Source organism: Salarias fasciatus, chromosome 10, assembly GCF_902148845.1.
Source record: "Salarias fasciatus chromosome 10, fSalaFa1.1, whole genome shotgun sequence".
Classification (NCBI taxonomy): Eukaryota; Metazoa; Chordata; class Actinopteri; order Blenniiformes; family Blenniidae; genus Salarias; species Salarias fasciatus.
The window spans coordinates 14,670,727-14,685,860 of NC_043754.1; the positions used below are offsets into that span (position 1 = coordinate 14,670,727).

At 44.3% G+C, this 15,134-nt stretch overlaps 2 protein-coding genes across 2 annotated transcripts; one reads left to right on the forward strand and one right to left on the reverse strand.

The window, feature by feature from the left end:
- Nucleotides 1-263: 263 nt before the first annotated feature.
- On the forward strand, nucleotides 264-5,168 carry LOC115395201 (solute carrier family 22 member 5-like). The gene is made up of 11 exons (XM_030100631.1): nucleotides 264-470; nucleotides 1,253-1,435; nucleotides 1,522-1,625; nucleotides 1,761-1,915; nucleotides 2,003-2,174; nucleotides 2,300-2,426; nucleotides 2,958-3,058; nucleotides 3,176-3,390; nucleotides 3,944-4,126; nucleotides 4,204-4,339; nucleotides 4,623-5,168. The coding sequence occupies exons 1-11, from the start codon at nucleotides 264-266 to the stop codon at nucleotides 4,690-4,692; spliced, it is 1,653 nt and encodes a 550-aa protein (XP_029956491.1). The 3' UTR covers nucleotides 4,693-5,168.
- Nucleotides 5,169-5,384: 216 nt separating this feature from the next.
- Nucleotides 5,385-15,134, reverse strand: LOC115395207 (solute carrier family 22 member 5). Its single transcript, XM_030100638.1, has 10 exons — nucleotides 14,736-15,134; nucleotides 14,357-14,460; nucleotides 13,480-13,634; nucleotides 13,200-13,371; nucleotides 12,773-12,899; nucleotides 11,321-11,418; nucleotides 10,254-10,468; nucleotides 9,948-10,130; nucleotides 6,483-6,618; nucleotides 5,385-5,608 (listed from the first exon to the last, which is right to left on the reverse strand). Exons 1-10 carry the CDS (start codon nucleotides 15,126-15,128, stop codon nucleotides 5,527-5,529), a joined length of 1,665 nt encoding a protein of 554 aa, XP_029956498.1. The 5' UTR covers nucleotides 15,129-15,134; the 3' UTR covers nucleotides 5,385-5,526.

Sequence of the window (15,134 nt, forward strand, 5' to 3'; positions counted from 1 at the left end):
AAGTAAATGAAAATAAAGCTGCAGAGGTTGCATTTGTTCCACAACATCATAAGTCACTGGAGTGTGTCTAACTTTTTACGACTCTCTTTGACATGCTCCTCTAATCTCTAACTGGATAATAAACATATGAGCGCTGCTTTGGCCGTCACAACACTTCTGCTGACTTTGTTGAACCTCCTGTTTGCTACAGAGAGAAGGAAACTTTGTTAAGCAGTGTAACTTGTATCGAAATGGAAAAAGACAAGAAAGAAGAGTTGGAAACTATGCAGGATTATGAAGACAGCACGGCCTTCCTGGGTGCCTGGGGACGCTACCAGAAAGAGGTTTTCTTCCTGATCTGTGTCAGCATCTTGACCAATGGACTGGGGGTGTTTGCCGTGGTTTTTGTGGCAGACACCCCAGCTCACCACTGCCTGATTCCTGATGTGAACCTGACTGCTGATTGGTACAGAGCCGCCATCCCACTGGAGGTTTGTGATTGGAAAACATAACAGATTATAATCCACCTCAATCTATTTGTATCCATAGTTGTTCTGTATTTCTTGTTCTGGTCAAATTGATGCAATTTTGATGGTTGAATTCACATATTTCAAAAATCACTGGTTATTTATTGCTATATTCAAAGGTTTCATAAAACATTTCTACAGTATTTATTATCTTTGCATACATTTTAATTACATTCATCTACATATAATGTAGCTTAAAGTCGTTTGACTGTTCTTTTACTATTCAACTTCCTGTGCATTCATGTTTATTGTTGATTTATTTATCGAGTTTCCCCTTAATGACCCAAATTCCTCTTGATATTTTATATATCTTTGACTATTTTGAAAGTAGCACACAAGCATTTGATATGGCTTTATTTTAAAAAAATCATGAAGTAATGGGTTTTTTTTAATCAAATATAAACATAAATAAAAATAAACACATTTGTTGCACTTCCAAAGGTCCTCCTCTGTATTCTAACTCTCAGAACTTTAACCTAATCACCATGACTTGACTAATCCCAGGGAATACCGTAATTATTTTACAACCTTATCATGGTTGTGACAAGGATGCCATAGTGACAGTAAATGTTGAGTCCATAAACCGGAACTTGAGAGGAAAGAAAGAAAACAAATCTTAAATGAAACATGACATAAGCTTAAATATGTCAAAATCCTGCTCTCAGCTGGAACTGAATGAAGGAGAATTCCAGCTTATCTGCAGTTTAGGAGACGTTCCCTGAAGTTGGTGCTGTTGTGATCATAAGGTGGTGGATGGGAAGCAGGAGCTGAGCAGATGCAGCAGATACAGACTGGATGTGGTGAGAAATCTCTCTGCTCAGGGTTTCATTCCTGGCAGGGATGTCAACCTCACCGATCTGGAGAAGGAGAGCTGCGTCGACGGCTGGAGCTACAGCAAGGACATCTACCAGTCCACCCTGGTCTCTCAGGTGTGGGTCTTCATTTCAGTTTGATTTGATCGACCTGGGCAGGATTTGTAGCTCACAAATAACAAGTATGTGTGTGGATGTTCCAGTTTGACTTGGTTTGCGGTGACCAGTGGAAACAGCCTTTCACATCCACTGTCTTCTTCCTGGGAGTTTTATCAGGATGCTTTATATCCGGACCGATTTCAGACAGGTGAAGTTGACAGAAAGTGTATATTTTAATTGCTTTATATATTATCAGGGTTATTAGGTAATAGTCGGTACCTGATCTCTGTGCTTCTGCTCATTCTTGAACCGTTTGTCATTGTCATTCGACTTCTTGTCCTAGATTTGGAAGGAAGCCTGTTTTCTTCGTGACCATGGGAGTTCAAGCCATTTTCACTTTGGTTTCGATCTTTTCACCGAACTGGGTGGTCTTCTCCGTCCTCTATTTCCTCAATGGTTTAGGACAAATCTCCAACTACATATCTGCTTTTGTACTAGGTAAATGTGGGCATTTTGCATTTCACACACTGCAAGCAGGATTTTCTAAACTGTGTTTTTGAGGGACTTTTTTTTTATTCTGTGCAGGTACTGAGATCTTGACTGGAAAAGTGCGGGTCCTCTTCTCATCCATGGGCATATGTGTGAGCTACGCCATTGGCTACATGTTTCTGCCTCTCTTAGCTTACTTTTTAAACGACTGGAAATCTCTCATGTTGGTTTTGTCGATGCCTGGCCTGCTGTACCTGCCCTTGTGGTGGTAAGTGTGTTCAATGGCGCCAACATGAGTGAATACAAATTTCATTTTTAACAATGCATTTTGGAACTTCATTAATCAATCTCAGTTGCATGACCTCTTGTTCTGTTCTGCTCTGTTTGACGAAGGTTCGTCCCGGAGTCTCCTCGCTGGCTGCTCTCTCAGGGCAAGGTAGAGGAGGCAGAGGCCTTATTGAGAAAAGCTGCCAAGAAGAACAAAGTCGAAGCTCCGCCGGTCATCTTAGCCCATGTTCATGTGAGCTGCTTTCGAATTAAGCCATTCAGGAGAGATCCTGTCAGCAAAAGTGTGTCAGAAAGGGGCAATTTAGGGTCTCGAGTTAACCTCTCATGCATGTTTTTGGACTGTGGGAGGAAACTGGGAGTATCCGGAGGAAAACATGCAAACTCAAGACAGGATGGCCCAACTGGTATCTGAGTCTTAGATCAAACTGTTGATTTTTTTTAAATGCAAAATAAGCTATTTAAACTTTTATTTAGTCACTTAAATTGTAGTTGTACACAGTAAAACGTGTTTCTAAAAGTGGCATTGTAAATTAGATAGTGTAAATTTCCATAAGCATTAGCAAAGTTACATTCTTCATAAATTTGAAGTGTACCAAACTCCTACTTCCTGAAATTACAGTGATGTGAGTATTGAATTACCTTCAGATCTGCCGAGCACTAATTCAAGATCCATCTTTTGTGTAGCAGACAGTGAATGTTGCTTCAATCAGAGCTGCACAACATTATTGAAACGGAAACAACTTCTAACACCAAGGTAATATAGTTACAGGATGAAAATGCCCAATCTCAAGAACGTTACAACTTCTTCACCATTGTGATGGTTGCAGACATCCGAAACACAACAGTGATCCTGTGCCTGTTGTGGTGAGTATCCTTCCAGACCAGCTGAGAGCTCAGCCATCATGCTGCAGTGGGATGCAAATGAAGGACTAACCAGTAAATCCAAACCCGGTTGTCTAACGTCTTGATATTCTTTTCCAGGTTCACTATGAGCATCGGCTACTTTGGGCTGTCCCTCAACACATCGCAACTGCACACTGACCCATATATCAGCTGTTTCATCTCGGCGGCTGTAGAAGTTCCAGCATACATTACCAGCTGGGTAGCCCTGCGATACCTTCCTCGCCGGCTGTCCATAGTGTGTATACTGATTCTTGGAGGAGTGTCACTTTTCTGCATTCAACTGGTTCCTCAAAGTAAGACATAAACAATGAGAAAAAATAGTCTGTAGGTTCTCAATATCTACTGTAGCTTAATTCTTCAATGCTTTATCCAACATCCAACATGTCCACTGACTCGTCGAGCATTTGATGTTACATAAGTAGATTTATCAAGCTGCAGGAAAGCGAAAGTAAGAGAGTGGGCATGGCAGTGTGAGTGTGACTCACCCTGCCCTCCTTGTAAAAATATGTCACTGCAGGATTGCACACAGCTTGGAAGAACCCACATGCTAATGCTTGTGTTTAATTTGCTCAGAAAAAAAAATCACTTAAAGAACAGTAGTCTAATAAAAACTCCGAAGTTAACCAGCTGGTGCTCTTTCAGTCCAAGAGAACTGGTTGGTTGGTTATTTGCACAGTCAGTATTTTTTGCCTCTAGATAGCAACATGCTTCAAATGCACCTGACCATGAGTTATTTCTAGACCAGCAGGTCCATGCGGTTTAGAGCAGTCAATAAACAAGGCAATGGTGAAACACGGCCCTGCGTTCCTGCGTTCCTGCATCCTGTCTGTGCCCTCTCGCTTCCAGCCCTGTCGGGTCTGACCACCGCTCTGGAGATGGTGGGAAAATATGGCATCACCACCGGCACGTCCCTGATGTTTGTGTACACAGCTGAGCTTTACCCAACAGGCCTCAGGAACACGGCGACGGGGACGTGCACGGCCGTGTCTCGAGTTGGAAGCTGTGTTGCGCCGTTTTTACTGCAGCTGAGTGAGTGCACCGAGCAATAACAACAAGATGATTTCCCTCTCCACTTCATGACAAGTTTTCTCCGCTGGCCTGTGCAGGTATATACTCAAAGTACCTGCCTCAGATGACACTGGGGAGTCTGGCCTTCGTGTCTGTTTTTGCCACTATATTCCTCCCTGAGAGTTTTGGAAAGCCTCTTCCTCAGACCATCCAGCAGATGCAGAAGAGAGGAAGGTGAGACAGTCGGAGCAGCTTTTTGATAAGTTTGGTTCATCTAACAGCCTTCCAGCTGGGAACTCTCTTCACTAACAAGTGAAGTACTTTTCAAATCTGCAGAAAAATGATGAACAAAATTGTCATCACATAGCTGACATTGGATCTACTGAGTTTTATGTTATAACCATAATCATCATGATTAGAAAGTCTGTGTACTGAAATAATTCATCTTCAGTTGTTTCATTTTTTCTTGCTGCAGAATAAAGCAAATATTATTTTTGTCTCTTGTGTCTCCCAACAGCATTAGGTGTCCGTTCATGAAGAGGAAAGCTTACTCAAAGTCTTCGGTGATATCTGAAAGTCCACTGTGATTGTCTGGAATCAGTAATAGTGCTTTGTTTCAATGTTTTTTTTTTTTGTGTGTGTGGTTTGTATTCAGAGCTTTTGCTTTAGATTCAAACCTTACAGGAAAACCATTGTACCATGTGGTTTATTGGAACTAATGCTGCACTTGAGAATTTGAAGTAATTTATGCTGCTAGATGAATTACAGCATTGACGCACTTAAATATGAAACGTTTACTCATTCATTCGTTTAATTTATTTACGAAAGTATGTAACTCCAAAGAGGATCTGCTGCTTCGTTTGTTATATTAATATAATTGGCTCTGTAAAGTATTCTTGAGTGTTGTGAAAAGCACTGTTTGAATAAAATGCACTATACTTATTATTTAAGATACTACCAGTTAAATGAACTGAATCAAAACTGCAGTGGATTCATCAAAAACACCTTTAATTAAATATTTTTTCTCAACTTTCACACATGAAATGCTTATTACCGAGCACATTACAAATCAGTGTACAAAATTCATTTCACTATTTTTAAAATGGCAGTCGTACCACAAACATTTCAACAGGGGTACTGTGTTTTTGATTGTCACCAATGTTGAGCATTTCATGTGTATCAGTGCACAAAACATACAATTACTGTATTCAGAGTAATTATGGTGGTGATGAGCAAATTTCAGTTGATGTGGCAGTAAAAAAAAAAAAATCTGTAGTAAACAAATTAATAGCTTCTTTTTACAACAGAAATCACACTGTTCTATATATCTGGTGAGGACATAACAAATATTTTGTTATTTTCCGAACAGTAACAGAAATGTGGACATAGACATTTGTCCCTTATTGGTAAAAAAAACATTTTTAGCTGTGCCGCTTGAGTACGAGATCCCTTTTTTCCACAGAATCTTCATTTTCTTCAGTGCCTTCAGTCTTCTGACAACAACTAAAGAGAAATAACACAGTAATATGGTGTTTATTAACATGAGTACTGCATCATCTTCTCTGAGGACAGAACATTTTTTAATTCGTCTTAAGGAATTTTCTTTTCACTGCATAATAACTGAGGTGATGCCTGAACAGACTTGTTTGAATTTTTTTGGTTTGCATGAGTGGCTGCCTACATTGTTTGTGGCACTCCTTTTCATGCATCAGATAAAAGGAATCTGGATTTGCAGCCTCCTGCAGAAGAATCTGCCAAATCTAAAGTTCAGGTTACTGTGACTTTTCAGAAACGGAGCGGCCCAATAGATGCTCACCAGCGATGAATAATTTCATTCCGATAAGCACTTGTGCTTTGTTACTTTCAAATGTTAAAAACATTACACCCACGTCTAGGAATCTATCTCATATTCATTTTATGGTTTGATCTAAAGTGGGCGGGGCCAGTAAAATGACGGCATAATAACTTTTGAACAACTTCAACATTTTTTGTTAGTTTTAGTGAAAATATAACATTAGATACAGAAAACCTTCTGAAAATATTTGATGCACACATTAATTAATGAAACCTATTGCATAAAAAAAAAAATGCAGTCTGAAATCCTCTGTTGCTGTGATTCTCATTAATGTTTGCAAAAGGTTTCATGCCCAGCAGGATCCGGTTGCGGTGTGGTTCTGCTCCATCGGCTATAAGTTTGAAAACACACAGCGTCCTGAAGTTACAGATTAAGCAAAGTTAAAGGCAAAGCTGCTCATGTTTATGTATGTGACACAGCCGAAAGACAAACACTAATCTCTAGATTGTGATTCCTGATGTTTAAAACTGTATAATGAAGCTGGTTGTGAGGGACGTTAATGACAGGGAGGTGCAGTCTTACCCCGGGAAGCGCTGCATGTGACTGATGGTGTCAGGCAGAGGCATTCCAAAGCTCTCGGGCAGCAGGAGACTCAGCAACCCTGATCCCACCGTCAGACTTCCCATGAGGATGTAAGGCAGTGAAACAGAATAGCTTCCTGTGGCAACACATCACAGAGAGTGAAAAACAAGCCCCGTCTCCACTGGTGCCAAAGAGCTGCTCAAAACCAAAAGACCAGCAGTTTAGAGTTGAAGGATGAACTGCTTAATCTTGTGCATTCCCTGGTTTAAATTCAGTTCACTAAATCTTTGAGGATTTTAACAGAGGGATTTCGGACTTCAGAAGGCCGTTGAATCTGTTCTGATTGCTAATCGAGCTGACTTTTATGTTTTTGAATGAGTGGCTGTCTGCTCTGGTTCTCTCTGAGAACATAAAAGAAAGGCAGGTTCGATCAACCGGAAAGTCCAAACTGCCTGTAGGAGTGACTGTGAATGTTTAAGTGTGACAGCAGAGCTGCTCCTTCTGAATCCACTCTTATAGGCTCAGGTGTTCAGCTGGAGAATCCAGATAGATACCTGCAAAAAGACTACTTTTATGAGAAAAGATGGAATAAATAATGCTGTAATTGCATGACTACGTGGAAGAAGGAGACGAGACATGTCAAAGCAACAGAACTGTTGCTATGGCGTCTGGCACCAAAACCTGCAAAAGAAGCACCAAACAGAGCCAACCAGATGTGCAATCTGACAAAAACACAAGTCTGCACCTTTGCAGAGAACTCCTCAGGAGTCAGATTTATATTTTGACACAAAATACTAGAAATTGTGGCATTATTCTAGATATGAATGATTTAGAGTAGCCAATAAAAACATCTAAGTATGAGTTTATCTGTCACGATGTGAGGTGGAAGGACCCATGCGCAGGCAGCCAGGTGGAGTTCAAACAGTTCTTCATTGCGGGTACAGGAACGGGAACGCAGGGATACAGGAACGCAGGACCCAGGAAGGCAGGACTCAGGAAGGCAGGACTCAGGAAGGCTGAGCTGGGCAGACATGCAGGGACACGGAAGCAGATAGACCCACAAGGAGCCGACAGGACACACCAGGAGAGCCAGACTTCAATAGGTGGAGGACACAGGTGCCACACACTAGGGCGGTAACGAGGCAGGAGAACATGAGGGCAGGTGACTTGACAGGAGAACAAGAGGGCAGACAAACACAAAACAGGGCCCGAGCGCCCCCACGTGGCTGCAGGGGCACAGGGCGTGACAGTACCCCCGTCCTAATGTGCGCCTCCTCGCGCACAATGAGGCAACCCTCCCGGGCAGAGGAGGGGGCAGACGGGACGGGACAGAAACCAAACTCAGACGGGGGCAGAAACCAGACTTAAGCTAGGTTTACACTTGCACGATTCTGTGGCACGGATTGCCACAAATCGAGTTGCAAACTACTTGTACGGTGGCGTGACGTGTGCGTAAGTGGGCGTAAACCCGTCGTGACTGCGTGCCATGTCGGGACGAGAATTTTGAAATATTCAAAATTTTGGTCACGACAAAATATCGTGAACGGGCCGTGAACTGTGCGCCCACTGTCCGTGAACTCCTCGTGAACGCGTCGGGACAATGCAGGAGGATGCGTGCTAGTCGTGGCCACCGGCGAGTACCCGGAAAAGGGCCCCATGCGGGGGATTTTCAACACACTGTCGTTGCAGCATTAAGTGTAGCGCCTTTTAATTTGTCATTGAAATTGACTGATGTCAGCCATCCGTCGGGGCCCCCTTCAGCTCGGGGCCCTAGGCAGCGCCTTTTCTGCTGCTCTTCAACACAGAGCAGCTGTCAGGTACAGGCATCTTCTCTTCTCCGCAATGTGTCATAGTGTCTCTGGCATTCAGCATGTTGTCTGTTCCACAGCAAATCCAAAAATGACCCGGGGTTGGGGAAGCCCCCTTTTTATATGACGTGCGTAATTGCGCGCGCAACTATGTCGTGCCAATGCAGGAAGCTCGTAACCTATGCGTGAATGCGTCGCAAATGTGTCGTGCCAGTTCGCGACACTGATGGGCGCATTCGTGAACTGGTCGTGAACTGTGCGAGAAGTACTCGTTAACAGTGCCGGAGCCTGCCGGTTCGTGGCCCCAGATTGGCACACCTTGCCACGACAACATCGTGGCAAAAAGTCGTGGAAGTGTAAACCTAGCTTTAGACGGGGACGGAGGGACGGGACGGAACTGCACCAAGCAGCGAACAGGAACAGGAACAGGGCTGCATGCCAGCAGCAACAGGAATGGGAACAGAACTCCTCCCTCCTCAAAGGCCGTGCAGGAGTGGAGAAGTGGGGGAAAACGGTCACCAGATGATCCGGGGGTGAGCTTCGCTGGCGGCGGCCAGAGGCAGACGATCCGGGGACGAGCTTCGCCGGCACACGATCCGGGGGGTGAGCTTCTTTCACCGGGGCGAGCAGCTGTGCGGCGAGGAGCGGGCAGGCTGCACACCAGGAGCTCGGGGGCGTCGTCACACACAGGGAGCTCCAGGAAGTAGTCGCACCTGGGGAGCTCTGGGACCCACCTGGTCCCTGCTCCTCCTCTCCCGGATGGCTTTGGGGAGGGAGGAGATCCATCTCTTTCTGTTCGGGAGCCTTTTGAGTTTGTGTATCCCTGAGAGACTTGTGTTTCTGGATCCTGATGAGAGACTTGTGTTTTTGCACCCCTGCTGAGAATTTAAGTTTTTGGAGCATCCGAGAGACTTGCGTTTTGTTTTCTGTCCTGCCTGTCTCTGACCCGTCCTGCCTTTCCCTACCTGTCCCGGCTGCTAAAAGTGCAGCACCCGTTCCTGTTCCGTGCTGGCTGCTAGGAGCGCAGCACACCCCGTTCCTGTTCCATGCTGACTGCTAGGAGCGTAGCACACCTCGTTCCTGTTCCATGCTGGCTGCTAGGAGCGTAGCACACCTCGTTCCTGTTCCATCTGTTCCCCATCTGCTCCCGAGTCCTGCATCTGATTTTCCCCATCTGCTCCCAAGTCCTGCGTCCGATGTTCCCTGTCTGCTCCTGAGTCTGCTCCCCCCACCCCCTTCGCCTGGAATGGTTGCCCCATGGTGCACCAGGAGGCGCACATTGGGAGGGGGGTACTGTCACACCCTGTGGGGGTGCTCTGGGCTGGTTTTGGTTTTGTTTTCTCATTTTTGCATGCCCTGTCTCTCCTGCTTGTCTGTTCCTCATGTTCTCCTGCCTGTTCTCCGCCTCGTTAGTGCCCTAATGTGCCTCACCTATGTCTACCCTATTTAAGCCTGCTTCCCTCACTCGTCTTTGTTGATGCGCTGTGGGTTGTCCGTGTGCTCTGTGTCCCTGCCTGTACAAGCTCAACTCTGCCTGGCTGCCTGCGCGTGGGTCCTTCCATCCTGCATCCTATCAAAACTGACAATGCAGCTGATAACAACTGTGCGGCTCATTAAGATAACGGTCAGCCTCAGATAGAAGATTTTGAATTCTTACTCAAGTAAATGAAGAAAGGCGCAATGATGCTGCCTATTCTGGCGGCCATGGAGCAGGCGCCCACAGCTGTGTTCCTCAGGACAGTTGGGTAGAGCTCCGCTGAGTAGGCGTACACGATGGCGTATGCCGTCGTCACCGCGAACTTGCCCGTCATCTCGAGGGCGATGGGCAGAGACACCAGGTCTGCAGGGACATAAAGACTGGACCATCAACTCACAGAAAAACTGTCCTCGCTGGCTAAACAGGTCGCATATGAAATTAGAGAGATCTTTTAAAGAGTTAAGAGGAAAAGTCACGTGATCTAACCTGCTGGAAGGAGCTGTATGAGCAGGAGAAGTGATCCTCCCAATAAAAAGGTTGAGCAGAGGCTCAGCCGCCTGGACCACCAGCGAAACAACACCCACGACAAAAAGTAGGCTGGCATCTCCACCAAAGCCGACAGGAAGCAGTTGAAGTACTTGTTTCCATGGAGGTTTGCTGTGTTCAGGGAGAGACCAAAGTAGGCAATGGCGACGGTATTCCTGTGGGAAGAAATTTGTTTTAAGCACAAACAACAAGAGCTGAGACGTGTTTTGAATCACAGAGCTCAGAAATGTCATGAGCAGAAGTTATGCTGGTATGTTCTTGGATTGTATCATTGTTTATTGTCCAGGGAGCATGTGATTTATTCACCAAGCTGTTCTCACACTCTCTGATTTAAAAAAATCTTTGAGGGGGCAAACAGGGAGCAAGCACAATTCGATCTATCCATCAGCTAAAGCCACTTCATACCATCTGGGATTGCTCAGACGTTGGACCCAAATGGAGCCAACCTGGTCAATGTGTAGCAGGCAACCCTGGACAGACCTTCCATTGGAGTCACTTATTAAACCTAACAAGAGTGATTCTGCAGCATGTGAGGAAGCCACATTACATGAATTAACTGCCCACACGTGTACAAGAAAAACATTTAAGTCCAAAAAGAAGGAAAGACACCAACATCTGCAAGGTTCAAACAAATATCCGCTGAAGACGATGGAAAAGTCAATCAGATACATTAAAATAAATCCTCAACATTTAGAAAAAAAACTCCAGGAGACTTTCAATGTAAAACACAAGAAAAAAAACTTCACACACCTGCTATTTTGACCTTCTGATCACAGAACATTGCATACTGTGCAGTTACATAAAATCAGATTTTGATCTCACTTCCAAGCTTCACAGCAGCCGACAGGTCATTATTTGTTGTTAGTGAAATGAACTGACATGTGGTCAAGATGATGCATGAACAGGGTGAAGGGCTGTGTGTGTGTGTGTGTGTGTGTGTGTGTGTGTGTGCGCATGTAGGGTCACTGTACTGAATGTGCAGGTCACACGGGACCAGTGGGACTCACCAGACGAGCCACAGTGTGACAGAGACCCAGCGGATGTTCCAGGAACGGAGGAGGTCGCAGATGTTGTGAGCCTTCTTCTTCTGAGTCTGAAGTTCTTTCTGTGGGCGACAGAGCGTGTGGAAAAACAAACACTCAGCGAGCCGGACCCGTCCGTTTGGAATTAATGTCATTAGAGAGAGGCGTGTGAATGCACGGCCACATGCTGCGTGAACACATGCATGGCAATGTGTTCACGCAGTTCATCACCGGAACCAAGGGTCACAAATTAAAGTGGGTAAAAGTTCAAAGGCACATGATAAAATTATAAAATTCCAGTTACTATAATAATGCTTTCATTAAACCGGTAATATTTGCAGAACTGCAACACTTCAGGAATAAGTTGAAAAAGAATTTTAAACTGAACAACCAATATTTTTTTTGTTCAAAATTTCTGTTGCATAAATACAAATTGAACTCTGCAACTTCTGCAAAATCTTCAGACAAATTAACTAATTAAAAGATTTATGTGTCTGAATCAATAATCTGTTAATCAGCGATACTGATTTGAGATCTCTGATGAGGTTCTGCTGCTTTTAAGGCAGAAAGTACAAGACGGCAAGGTCCTGCGTGTGGCAATTTAGTTTCTGGAGCAAAGGTCAAATGTTAAAGGTCATGTGACACGCATGTGCAGAGAGACACGGTTACAGTTAATTAAAAATATTAGCTTCCCAAAGTGACATGACAGCTTCATCACAGCACAACACAAACCAAAATCATACCTATCAAGAATATTCATGAATGTCCAAGACTTCTTATTTACTGAAGAAGTTGAAATGATGAATATTCACCACAAGCTTGTTGTTTAGATATTTTATGTTGCTTGGCAATGACTTTGGAAAGCTGTTCAGATTCAGATTGCTTTATTGCCATTTGGCAAAACCTCAAAGAGGCACTGCAAGCGAAATGACAATGCGAGGTTAGCAATAAAACAAAACACACAATTCAAAAAGAACTGGAGATAAAATGTGATAAAATACTTGTGCGGTACTGCACAGTAATCTGAGTACAATAACAGAAAATACAACAAAGAAGAATGTAATGTTAATTTCACCACAGTGGAGTTCACCTGGGAACTCAAGGCTTTTTCTTTAATCATGCTTCTGCAAAGCGGGAGGGAAAGAAGGAAATATGCTGCATAAATCTGGACACTGCTGGAATCCAGATTAAAGCTGATTCATGTGGAGAATAGAAAAAAAGTTAATTATTACTCTGAGCTGTGACACCTGAAGGTCTGCCTTCATTCACCCCATCTGGTCTGAGGAGTTAAATTAATCAACAGATAACCATAAGACTAGAATGGGTAACACATTAAAGTATTACAGAAACATAGTGTTTATTGAGGGAAATTGATCATTGAGCCTTTTGACTGCTTCACAATTATAAAATACCACCTAAAAGGAGAAACATTCTCACCAGCAAAGGACTAAAGATGACCGCTGGAGGCTCAGTTTTGTTCATCTTAGCAGCTGCTCTGACTATGGCCACAGCCTCATCCAGTCTCCCCTGGGAGAGCAGCCAGCGGGGAGACTCTGGGATGAACCTGTCCCGGGAGGAGGGGGGGAACAAAGGAAGACAGGAGCAAGAGACAGTTTACTTTTCCAAACGCTTCTCAGATCTTTTCAAATAAGACTACATATAGACCAGTAGATGTTGCAGTAACATTTGAATTTAAATGCACACATGGCCATAAATCATGTATTTAACTTTCCTCTGATTCCAAAAAGCAAAAAGAATTCACTCTTTTTGTAGAGTATGGATAAACATATCATCCATTTGACAACCCCAGGCGATGTCAATCAAAAAGAAAAGCATCCACACAGACAAACATACACCTACCCACCACCAGAAAGGAATGTAGAGGAAGCCCGGCAGGGCGAGGCACAGGAGCAGCATCCTCCAGTCTCGGACGAAATAAGCAGCCAGCGGCAGCAGCATGTAGCCCAGGCCGAAGAACATACACACCCCACTGGTGGAGAAAACTGTCCGCACACGTGGGCTCAATATCTCAGCTCCTTTCGCACACAAAGAGAGATGACGCAAATCACACCTTCAGCTTGCTGCTTATCAAAATAGGCAGTTGAATGAATGTTGAGCAGGTGAGTCAAAGCGGCCAGACGTACCTAATACAAAGGCAGCCACATAATTAGAAACTTGTCCCATCCCGACGATGAAGTAGAGGGCGCAGAACACGGTCCAGGACGGGGAGAAGACCTGAATGAGTGTGAATACTGTCTGGACTCCCATGAAGACGAACAACACGATTTTTCTTCCATACCTGAAATAAGAAAAAAAAAAAAGAGGACATAATTGAACTGAATAGAAGAGAAATACTTTACTAATCCCTGAGGTAAACTTTGTTCGAATATATAAGTATCCGACATTGTTAACTTTCACCAAGAATATCTCAATCATCACTGCTCTCTCAGCAAACACAAACTGAGCGACTAGAAGAACAAACATAACAGCATTACTTTATCAAACTGCCGTCAATGTATAGGCAATAGAGAGGTTTGATATCTTGAAGGTGTTGTTTGTGGCAGTCTTCCCCTGAGTTATATGAGCAGTGACTTCATGTAAGTATATGGCAATGCGTGGAACTGCTGCTATAAGTGGTTATATGTCTGTTTGAAGTGATACTACTCATAAACACAAGTCATCGCAATTCAATTGCTGTGCAAGGTCCCAGACAATCATTGCATCCTTATGATACATGTCAACATTTGTTTGATCTAATATAACATCTAAGAAAAAAATTGCAATAGAAGCAAATGGAGTGATTGATGGTCGGAATGTGCTGACCATCAATTTGCTTTCAAGAAAAAAACAAAAACAAAGGGTTGAAGGTTAAAGAATATGGACATGCTGACAACCATGGTAGTTGAAGTGATAAGCTACAACATGTAGTGACTCTTTTTTTCGTGGAAACCTGTATAAATGGTGAATGTCTTGTTCCTAAAAAAAAACAAAAAAAAAAAACAAAACAAGCAGCAGCACGACCTGTCAGACAACTGTCCAGAAAGGAAGGAGCCGGTGAGAACCCCACTGAAGTAGAGGGAAGATGTGAGTGGCGTCTTCCAGCTGTCATCACACACCAGGTCCCACTGTACCAAACACACACACACACATACACGAATAAGAGTTACACTGCTCTTTTGTTGGTGTTTTCAGGGATTTGTGAGGAAGATGAAACACTAATCTTCAGCTTAAGGTCCTGAATTGAAAAATAACAATGTGAAATGTCACCTAAAAAAAAAAATGTTTTTATGCAAATTTATATGAGCTTATTGAAGAAAAAAAAAACTCTAAACAGACAGTTAAATAGAAATAAATTGCATTCTAGCTCCAGTCTTTTTTTAACTACAGGAAACCTTCCAACCTCAGTCACGATGGTGGAGATGTAGCTGCTCCGGTCGTACTCCCACCCATCCAGGCAGCCCTCCGTGGGCACGACGGACAGGTTCACGTCCACGCCGGGCAGCAAGCCTCTCTCCGAGAACTCCAGCACGTCCCGGAGCCGGTACCGGGAGCACCTGCTGGGCACGAGCGCGTCTCCGAGCGCCTCCAGCGGCGCGCTGCTGTTCGCCCACGCGGCGCTCAGGTTGAGGTGCGCCGGGATGGCGCATCGGTGCAGCGGCGTGTCCGCGAGGAACACGACGCTCAGCGCCGCGAGGCCGTTGTGCACGGTGGTGAGGCAGACGAGGAAGAAGATCTGCTGCTGGAAGCGTCCCCACTCGCCCAGGAAGCTGGTCGCATCTTCGTAGTCAGTCATGTTTTT